Here is a 10,912-nt window from a genome sequence, read left to right as displayed (position 1 = left end):
CTGTAAATCGCTAGGTAAGTAAAGCTCCCCAATTCGAGTGCCTGTTGCTCCTAATATTTTTTATTTTTTTAGATTTTGTCCATCCACAGGTTCATCCAGTGACCTGCTCTCTTCAGCCTTCCCGCAGGAGTGGTCCTCACCTGTCAGGATTTAGCCTGCTCCCACATGTTCCTGGACTTCACGACTGGACTCCCCTCCATCATTTTCTTAGTGGTAAAGTAGTTCTCATGCAGCATGACCACATAATGACACATTATGAACAAACATATAACTAGGATATAAACGAATAAGATGAAATGTAAATGAATAATGATAAATAAAAATTCAGTACACAATATGACTCACATTTGCTCTCAAAACAGCCTCAGTTCTCGGTGGTGCGGATTCTACAGCATGTTGGAAACTTCCCTTTGAGGTTCTGGTCCATGTTGAGATGATTGCAGCACATCGTTTCTGCATGTGCGTCAGCTGTCAATCTCCTGTTCTACAACATCCCAACATCTGGATTCAGACCTGGTGACTGGGGAGGACACTTAGAAGATGGTAAGTTTTGTCCATTAAGGAATGCACACGGTCAGTAGCAGTGCTCAGATAGGCTGTGGCATTCAAGTGATGATTGATTGGTATTAGGTGGCCCAAAGTGTGCCAAGAAAACATTCTCCACACCACTGCACCACCTCCACCAGCCTGAACTGTTGACAAAAGCCAGGTTGGGACCATTGATTCATGTTGTTGTGAGCCTCAGCAGAATTACAGATTTATTAGACTAGGCTTCAAGACTTGAAAAGTCCAATTTTGATGATCCTGCACTCTGAATGCGAGTGGTCATTCTCTGACCTCTCTCATCAACACAGTGTGAATCCAATCCACAGAACTGCTGCTCACTTGATGATTTTGATTTTGTTTTTTGCACCATTCTGAGTAAAAACTCTTGAGCAGCGGTCTCCAACAGGTGGCTCACGAGCTACCAGTAGCTCACCCTCTGTTTTAGAGTAGCTCACCCAAAGGTTCTGAGAATATAGTCTGTACAAACCATGGATGTATAAATCAAACTTTAAGCAACACAACTTCACTCAGTAAATCTCTTGCAAATGCAACTAAATCGAATACACAGACATAGCCACGCCTCCTCAACACCAGATAATTATTTGCCAGTTGTCAGTCAAATGGGTTACTGTCAAGTTTGTTTACATCAGAGTGATCATCAGTGGCAGCAACTCATCTGATAAGAGAACAGATTCAAACTAAACTTTTCCAAGAAGAAGAAATATGTTGCCATGGATACAGTGACTTAAACTATGGGCTTCAACTTGAACCCCAATTTTTTAGCCCATGTTTGTCTACATTTTGGAAAATGAAGTGAATTAAATTGACTTTTTTAAGTTCTCGTTTGTTATGCACCATTGATGTAGTGACAACCATCACTGCATAACTGACTGAGGAGCTTCTTTGTTTTCGGATTTCTAAGCAGATTTATGGACGTTTATTGGCAGTGGTGTTATCAGATGTGTGTGGTCAGGTTGACTGAATCATGACTCAGATTTTTGTCTGATGTGAGTTTCAGATGTTGTAGTACAGAATGTGAGTTTTGGATATTGATATTTGATGACTTGTTAAATCATCTTGTTCCTCTGATTTGTTTTGGAGATCAGTTTGTGAGTGTTTTGATACGATAAGTCAATAAATGTACCAGTACTATAAGACATGAGGAGTGATCAGCCCCTTTTATTTTGTGAAAATAGCTCACAGAGTAACAAAGATTGGAGAGCCGTTTCAGAAATACTCAAACCTGCCAATCTGACACAAGTCAATGTGTCACATTTTTTTCCAAATTCTGACATTTAATGTGAACGTTAACTGAAGCTCAAAAATGCCTAAAGAGGGCAGTGCTCACAAAAAAACAAAAATAGTAATAAAATAAAAAATTGTTTGTATGTTCAAATGTAATTGTTCAAATGTATTTGATGACATCCCCAAGATATTTGTTGACTGCAAGGATTGAACCCACGGCTGCTACTGTAGATACTCGGTGTCATTCCACTCTCTGCACATAGGGGACGGTGTGGACCACCATGCCTGTACAGTAACATGGCGGTCTGACCTGATGTAAGCAGAATGTGAATTTCAGTAACCTGAAACACTGGAAACAGCGCAGGTGATGTTTACAGTTTGCCATCCGCGAAAGAATAACGACTGGATGTAAATGTCCGTTATGTCTGCACGGCTCCGGTGATCTTCTACGTTGTCGTTCCCGGTAGCAGAGTTTGGGATTCGATACCGAGTGACCGGAGTCTAGCTTCCCGGGCTCGGTTCAAGGCTTTTCAGCCTCCGCCACCGGGGAGGAAGCTTCGACTAGACGCAGGGTGAGTTTTTAACGATGATAGTAGTCATGGCCGGTAACGTGTGTCGGTTACATGCCGATTTTTAAAAACTGCAGCCATTATTTAAGTGAGTGAAAGAACGTTACACTCCACTGCCACTTTTATCAGTTAGCGCTAGCCGTGTGTGTTAGCTTAGTAGCGTGGTTGGAAGGAGATGTGTCACTGGGAAAACAAACGAGTTACAGAAGTTTATTTTTTAAATAACTTATTACTTGATATATTTCATAATTAAAAGATGTGCCGAATTGATGAGTGACTTAAAAATATAAAGGTAATGTCATCTTCATCTATCTATTACCCACGTAGACTTACCAGTTCAGAAGAGAGAATAAAACTGTCCCATTCCTGAATGAGGTTTGGTTTGTCAGTCTCAGACTAAGGACTATCGATGCGATATCGGTATTAATTCCTGCCTCTGACTTCTCCTGGGCACAGCATTTACTTTGAAGTATCAACTTTAGTCCAGCAACTAGATTTTTTTTTTCATGGATTTTATCGTTTCGTTTATAAAATGTCAGTGAAGTGAAATTTATCCCAGTACCTTTGAGTCCAAGGTGACCTCTTCATTGTATTGAAGGAAATCATCATGTTTGATAGGTTGGAAACATTTTTTTTTTTTTTGCCATTTTTTTCATTAAAACATATTTAAATTATTAATCAATTATCAAAATGGATCCAGTCATTGTCTAGTCTACTTACAAGCTGTCAGACTATGTAAAATAATGTAAAGATGTCTCTGGAAATGTTATTTAGTGTAATTACTGGCTGAACTGTGACAACATTGAGTAAGTCCGTCACTAGTTTTATGGTAAAAAGTTACTACACGTGTACAGTCACTGTATACCTTTGGAAACAAATCTTGTGTTGTTTGTACCACATTTTCAGAAGTAATTCTAACAGATACTGTGCATAAAAACAGTTGATGAATGTTTGTGTTCATTTTTGTTTCTTGTCTGAGCAGCTGCAAAGCCGGAGTGAGAAGAAACCTGCTCTACACATGAGGAGGCATCTGACCAGACAGACATAACACAAGACACCCAGAGCCTATGGATCCCATTTTCTCTGAACAAGGTTTACTGTACCAGCTTTTTGACCAGCTGTTAAAAAGCATTAGTTTATTATTCCTTATAAAGATGATATGACATTGTTGACACGTGTATTTTGTGAGCACAATTTAGTAATCTGTGCACTAAAATTAATGTGAAGTTACTGTAGCAATAAGACCTGAATTTACAGGTTGTGGACTCTACTGGTCAATTATGGAGGAATGTGCTGTGTTTGAATTGGTATTGTTAGGTTACTGCATTCATTACATAGATTACACAGTACATACACCACTCTTTTACATGATGTTGATGCTAAATTAGACAGCTTTTTGGCAATATCTGGTTGGCTTTGGCTGCTATGAGTCAGGTACACATATTACAACAGTGTATCCTAATGCAACTCAAAATAAAGAGCACGGGTAATAATAATGAGCTTGCAAGCTGTTTGGGTTTAATGCAGTGTTGTGTTTATTTTGGCCAGAGATATACGTAAATATTCTTTCGCTTTTTTCCTCTTAAACAACATTGTGTCATGTTTGACATCTCTTGAACACATGTTAAACATACATGATGTGGTCAAAGTTGGTCATTCAAGAGCACAAATTAATTTGTGCACACAACAGATTAATTGGACAGGAAAATGTATTAATTAATTTGCACAAATGACTCATTCAAGAAGATGAATTACTAATTTGTGCTTGTTTCTTCCATTCTCAGTGACACCTAACATATATGACTTTGTTGCATAGTATGGTTTTTCTGAGGATGCAGCCTGTAAGAGTAGCATTTGTGAGATATAAACACAGAATACAGAATGGAAAGATAGTTTTGCACATGGATGTTTCGTGAAGCAATATCTTCTTGCAATTTAATTTTTTTTTTTTTTTTTACTTATTTACTTGTTCTCACCCTTATGCAATGTGCTGTACACCTGTGGAATAATAATATCATTTTCCTCGCAGGGCAAGAGAAGCCATCAGAGAAGAATTGGGATTTAATGCCCAGCTCAAAAGGACGACAACGGAAGAAAAATCCCAAATATTCTGATTATGAAACTGATGCAACAGTTACTGTGCAAAAAACACCTAAAAATAACAGAAGGGGAGCAAAGAAAGCTTCTGAAACGACTCCGGCAAAGATCGAAGAAGCTAAGAATGCAACACAACAGGCTGCTGATGGAGAAGAAAAAGCAACGAACAAAACACCTCAAGAGTCTAATGGAAAAACCTCAGAGGAAACTCCTAAAAAGGCAGTGAGAGCCAAGAAGACCCCATCAAAAAAGACTCCCGCCAAAAAGACTCCCGCCAAAAAAACTCCTGCCAAAAAAACTCCTGCCAAAAGAACTCCCAAAGCTGTTGGGACCCTCCCAGGTGGAGAGGGTGGAGTTGTAGATAATGTGCAGCAGGAAAATGGGACACCAAAGCCAAAGAGAAAGTATGTAAGGAAGCAGCAGAAAGCAACACCAGTTACAGAACCACCATGTGAGGAGGCTCAAGGGGAACATCCAGCTGAACCTGAGGAGGAGATCAAACCGGGCGGCCGTCGCATGAGAGGTGCTGCTAAAGCGTAAGTCTGTCAATGAATTCACTGTATTCTGTTCCAACTTATTTACCTTTGAGAACGTCACTCTCCAATTACTGGCCAAATGACTTTACACGTCTTCAAAACAACAAGTAAGGTCTGAAATGGTAATCAAGTCATTCAGTGTTTAAAAAATCATGTGAAAAATCTCTTCCAGGGCATTGAAGTACCTCCACACCTTGGCGAAAGAGGTGCTTGGTCATCCCGATGATGAGGCAGACTCCAAGCCAGGTGCCAACAGTGAAGACGACGAAGACTCGCTCAAAGAGCAGAAAACTCCCAAAGGAGGCAAAGGTGCAGTGAAAGTCCTGCTACATACAGTAGTAACACTGGCTCTAGAGAGAGTCCCCTGTCCCCTACAGGTTTGGGAAGGAGAACATGAGGGGAGGGGTATTCAGTAGGAGTATTTACCACTAGATGCCTCTAAATCCTACACACTGGTCTTTTTAATGTAAGTTTTGCTATTAAATCCTATTATATTAAATCCTGACTGAAAGTGCTGCGTCATACTCGTGACAGTGTGGCTCTCAGAAAGATAAGATGAGATGTAAATGTGCATGTGTATTTTCCTTTCGTGGTAGTTGGGGGGTCAGGGACAAGCTGGAAGCAGAGATCAGAACAGTAAGATCCTGAGTTTACTGTCCCAGTGTGCCAGCAAGCAACCCTTACTATTGAATCATACCATATTACCTGTTGTAATAATTTGGGTTAATTTATACCAAAGGAACTTTCCCTTTAGTGTCTCTGGTTGAATTAGGTAGTGAGACAGCTTCTTCTTTTTAAAATTACATATGTAACCTACTGGATTCCCATCAGGTCATTTTTATCTTGAAATGGTTTGTCAGCTGAATTTGTGTTATTGACAATGAAGGATGTCAATAAAACGTGTAATGTAAAATTACCTACACTGTAACAGAAGGATTCATCTATGTCTACTAACAGCAGTAAAGATCTCTGTGTCCTCTGACATGGATGATTCGTCTTTATATTCCTACAGGGCGTAAAGGCAAAAAGAGGAAACGTCCTGTTTTTGACAGCGATGCTGAAGGTGATGAGGACTTTGTCCCAGGTGCTGAAGAAGACGAGGTTGAGGAGATGGAAGATGAAGAAGAAGGAGAGGACACAGATTTGGACTTAGACTTAAGGACCAGTGGACGAAGTCCGTCAGTTTATCATCACAACAGGGCCAATGTTAGTAGTCTTCTAATCTTCACTGTATTTCTCAGTGGGAGTCGGTTTGTGACTGGCGATCATTCTTATTAGTTATGATCACATTTGACTCACTCACCTCTCTAAACATTGTGTTATGGAGAATTATAATCTTATATCTTATAATGGACTTAACCTTCTAATGGACAGTTTGAATACAAATTTCCCCAACAAAATTCACTTTCATTTACAAATTAGGGGTTTCATAACTGATTATAACTGATCAATACCAAATCATGAATAATTATTAATTAGATTAAAGTGAAGTATCCTTTAAGTGAAATGAACATCTCTGTGACATTAATGTGACTGGACTGTAAAGTAACAACTCATCCAAATCTCCTTTTCTCTTGCAGACAGGCTCCAATGCCAAAACCCCCAATGGTCTCGCCGCGAGTGTCATGAAAGTTGTTTGGGACTCGATAGAGACGACCAAGAAGTTGTAAGTAGCTGCACCTTGTGGTTGCTTCTGCCCTTGTTTTACCTTGTTTATAGAGATATAACATTAAATTTCCTCAGACTGAAAATTTTAAACATTTCAAAAGTCAGTTTAACATTATGTCACTTTTTTAACCACATACATCATGTAGAAAACTCAGCTGTGAAATCACGTCACAAATTCAATGACACTAAAGTGCAAAACAGCACTGGAAAAAGCTGGAGTTGAGATACTAGTATTAGTGACTAAACTGTGTGTTATTTTTAGCCACAACATGCAGTCATGGTATGTGTTTGTGACGTGTAATGTTTGTGTGTATTTTCAGCCGGGAGGAGCACTACAGCAGCTGGGTGTTCCCAGAGTGGGTCCCCACCACAAGTTCCTGGGACCTTGTTCCACAGAGGTAGTTAACCTTTAACCTTTCTTTGTAATTAGTGAATTAATCCAGTTTTCTACGATAAGGGTAAATGATCAAAATAAAACCAGATGTTAACTTTATTTTTTTAATACTTCCATGCCTTGTTTGGGGTTCTTAGCTGTCCCGTGTTTTCTTTGAAGTATTGATCCATAAGAAGATATATTTGTGGTTTTAAGGGTTACGGTTAGTTTTACATCTCCCCTCTCAGGTTTCTCTCTGGAGCTCTAGTAACAGCAGGTCAGTGAGCCAATCACAAGAGAGGAGGTTCTGAGTTTCTCTTTTGCAAGACTGGATGGTGGGTCCAGGTGGGCGGGGCTTGGGACACAGTTGAGACCGGTGACTGCTTTGTTGTGACAGAAGTCCTGACGGCTGGTTTTAAGGCTCATTTTCTGAATACAGGCTGTGTACATTTCTCTGTGGACTGAGGCTTTGATACTTTCACAGTATTAATATAGAACCTAGAGCTGATCTATAATCACACTACACATGGACAGAGACCTTTAGACTATATGGGACCTTTAAAAGCTGATTATGTTCCAAACTTTAATTACATGTAGTTAGTTACAGCACAGTGGTGGCGTGTTTAGCACTGTGGCCTCACAAGAAGGTTGTGGGTTCAAACCTGTATAAAATATGTATATAAATATAATAAATAATCATATTAAAAATAGTCCTAGTCAGATAAAAAGGCTTTAAACATTGATAGTTATTGCATTTATATATTGCACTTGTGGTTGGTGGAGTTGTTTTGGAGGGCTGGGAGAATTCAGATACCAGACAACAGCTCAGCCACCACTGAGTCATTAACACGATTTAATTGGCAACTTAAAAATTTCAGGCCTGTTTCTATCCTGCCACAGGTGTGAAGTCTCTACTGCATGTCGGGTGAGACATGTCTCAAACTTCTCCCTAATAGTCAAATGTTTGTGTGTCTTCTATTCTACTTAGTGATGTGGAGAAATACCTGCCCCAGGAGCTTCGCTCAGCTGCTTTCAAATTGTCCAGAGAAGGCCTCAGTAAGGAAGGAACGCCTTTGCAAAGACTCAGCAGGTGAGACTGATCCGCTGCTGAGAGACAGAGCTGCAGAAATGAAGCTCAACATTAGACAACTTTGATCAGTTTCTAGTTTCACCCTTTATTACTCCTTTACGTATTTAATTATTATTTCATCAAGACACCAGTGTTTCAGCTACCCTTCATTTCAGACATGCTGCATCCTGTCGTGTCATCTAACTACATTTTAAATCGTCATTTTCCAAACTGTCTTGTTAATAAAGATCAGAGTTGAGTAAAACATCTGTATTTGTAGTTACTGGGATGAGCAGAATGGGCCTATTCACTTTTTATGAAGCTAAAGCTATAAGCTCCCTATCAGTGCAGGTTGTTCTGCTAAGCTTTGATTATAAATATTTTCCAGATGATTGTTTTTGTAGTAGGTAAATAAAGTAAAAATACATTTTGATGTAAGGTCAGTGACAATTTAGAGGTATAATGTGGTATTTTTTCAAGTATATTAAGTATATCTTTAAAGCCTGTCTGTTAATGTAACTGACCAGATTTGAAGCAGCAGCTGCTCATCCAGAACGCTGGGACATGGTGCTGTACGCAGGAGGGCCGGTCTGGGCCATGGAGTGGTGTCCGACACCTGAAGGTGCTCCGGCCTCCCAGTACATCGCTCTGGCCTGTCATCGAGGGATGGATGAGCAGCACTATGTCAACAAGATGTACTCCGGACCTGGACTGGTTCAGCTGTGGGACGTGTGCAAACTGGAGTACAACAGCAGGTACAGATGAAGAGGGCACACTGGTTATTTGAGGGCTGATAGTCATATTTTTTGGATTAAAGCTACTTTATCTTTGACTATTTTGCTGAGCAGCGAACTACTTTAATTTTCTCCCAATTTTTGAGCCAAATCCTTAATTAACCCACCATTTTGTTCTTTCTTACTTTTATTGTCTATAAAAATCTCTGAAAGATCTCAGACTGTTGTTCAGCCTTTGTAATGTATTGTTTCCTCCCTCATTTGTTTTTTATGACACATCTTATTCTGTCTCCTTCATCCTCCTCCTCTCTGCAGACCAGACTCCCAGCCAGCCTTCGCCTATGGCTTGGCTCAGGACAAAGGCTTCATCTGGCACCTGAAGTGGTGTCCCGCAGGAGGCTGGGAGCTGCCTAGCTGTGGCAGAAAGGTAAGGTTCCACCAACATGAGTTTTTAAAAGTCACTACAGGCAGATTTGGTCTGGTGTTGTCTATATTTTGCGACAGCATTTAAATCTCCTACCCCCAAAGGCTCCTTTCCTGCCCAGACTGGGTCTTCTGGCAGTTGCCACCTCCACCGGTGTGGTGACCATTTACAGCCTGCCCCACCCTGATGCTCTGCACTCCAACAACAACCTCCCTGACTCTGGTAAGACTGTGATTATTAAACACAACTGGCCACAGTATTCCCTTTGCGGTATTTATAACCATTCAGTTACAGGTGTTATAACAATGATAAAGTGCTCTTATTTCCTTAACTCTAAAAATTACACTGGCACAACCCTGAGTTGACTGGACTCACACTCAGACAACGAAGTGTGTCCGGTGTCCAGCAGAGGGCAGTGTTGCCTCACTAAAGCCTGTAGTCAGTCTGTTAGATACCTGATTCCTGCAGCAGCGGGTGAGGACACAGGACTGCAGTAAAGCAGAGCTTTAGGTGGTGATCACTGGGTTATGGTAGCATTGTAAAAAATTAACAGCTGGATTTAGTTTTGTTCACATCTTGCTAAACCCAACCCCCACTGCTTATTTTTAACATTAGCTTTGCTGAAGTGTATCGCACACCTCCCTGACTCTTATTTCTTCACACACCACAATGACAGAAATGACACATTAAACATGATACAAAAGGAAAATATAATAAGAGGGACACATACTAGATTCTGTCATCCTTAAATGCTTTCAGTATCAGCTCAGACGCATCCTTACATCCTATCTCAGAGGAGTTTCACCCATAGCTTCCATTCATAATCTGACCACAGGAATATAAGATTTGAGGTTGAGGGGTAGGCGTCATTGTCACTTTGAAGCACCACGCACACCACGGTTATTTTACTCATTGAATAAACTGCGGATTACTTTTTTTATTAATCACTTATCCGTTCAGTCTATGAAATGTCTACAAACGTCCCACAGCCTGAGGTGGTAAAAGTGTTTGAATTGTCTGTGCATCAGTTCAGAACTTAATGGTTTTTCATAAATTATGAAATAGCAAATTCTCAATATAGTTGCCGATTAATTCTCTTTCAGTTGATTAATTGAGCAATTGTATCTTTACCGTGCACCCCTGTGAGAGTCTCAGTTAAATGAGGATCCATTTAGTGACATTTAGTCAGGAAACTCCAATTTAACTCATTTGATATCAAATGACCATTTACCGAAAGCTTTAGAGAATAAAAGAAGCATCAAAACCAACAAGAACTAATTATTTTCAAGATGCATAGGTTCAGCTGTAAAATATACATAGTTTGAGCATTACCTGCACACATTGTGTATTTATAAACAAATTAAAAGACTTGGAGGCTCGGCTGGTGGAATTGTAGAGGTTGAAAACGTGTCTAGTCACTAGTCACTTTGTGATGCTTTTTAGGATAGTGTCACTCATACACAACGTGATTAACTCAAACTTTAGTATGTAATCAATCAAACAGCAGCATATCCATCAGCTCAGTCATGGACATCATTAACTTGACCAGATATCATGTTCAGTGAAAGGACAGTTTCCATGAAGACCCTCAGTCTACTGTGTGTGTGCGTGCGTGCGTGCGTGCGTGCGTGTGTGCACGCTTGCGCTTGAG

General features: G+C 40.1%; 1 protein-coding gene and 1 long non-coding RNA gene across 4 annotated transcripts in view; one reads left to right on the top strand and one right to left on the bottom strand.

Annotated features, from left to right (window-relative positions):
- Positions 1-186: 186 nt before the first annotated feature.
- On the bottom strand, positions 187-2,755 carry LOC130187363 (uncharacterized). The gene is made up of 3 exons (XR_008830445.1): positions 2,694-2,755; positions 346-520; positions 187-271 (listed from the first exon to the last, which is right to left on the bottom strand). It is a non-coding gene; the product is annotated as an uncharacterized LOC130187363 (long non-coding RNA).
- gtf3c2 (general transcription factor IIIC, polypeptide 2, beta) overlaps positions 405-10,912 on the top strand; it is a 28,944-nt gene continuing 18,436 nt past the window's right edge. For 2 of the 3 annotated variants that reach the window (XM_056404894.1, XM_056404892.1), the window contains exons 1-11: positions 2,073-2,363; positions 3,343-3,452; positions 4,390-4,993; positions 5,166-5,302; positions 6,006-6,199; positions 6,574-6,659; positions 6,982-7,059; positions 8,023-8,124; positions 8,631-8,858; positions 9,153-9,264; positions 9,366-9,483. In XM_056404894.1, coding sequence (XP_056260869.1) covers positions 3,428-3,452; positions 4,390-4,993; positions 5,166-5,302; positions 6,006-6,199; positions 6,574-6,659; positions 6,982-7,059; positions 8,023-8,124; positions 8,631-8,858; positions 9,153-9,264; positions 9,366-9,483 — 1,684 coding nt within the window. In that variant the 5' untranslated portion in view covers positions 2,073-2,363; positions 3,343-3,427. Of the gene's footprint in view, positions 544-2,072; positions 2,364-3,342; positions 3,453-4,389; positions 4,994-5,165; positions 5,303-6,005; positions 6,200-6,573; positions 6,660-6,981; positions 7,060-8,022; positions 8,125-8,630; positions 8,859-9,152; positions 9,265-9,365; positions 9,484-10,912 lie in introns of those variants that run through there. The other variant, XM_056404893.1, reaches the window with a different exon arrangement.

This window comes from Seriola aureovittata, chromosome 19 (genome assembly GCF_021018895.1).
Source record: "Seriola aureovittata isolate HTS-2021-v1 ecotype China chromosome 19, ASM2101889v1, whole genome shotgun sequence".
NCBI lineage: Eukaryota > Metazoa > Chordata > Actinopteri > Carangiformes > Carangidae > Seriola > Seriola aureovittata.
The sequence above is the reverse complement of the archived record's forward strand: the minus strand, read 5'-3'. Positions and strand labels throughout refer to the sequence as shown.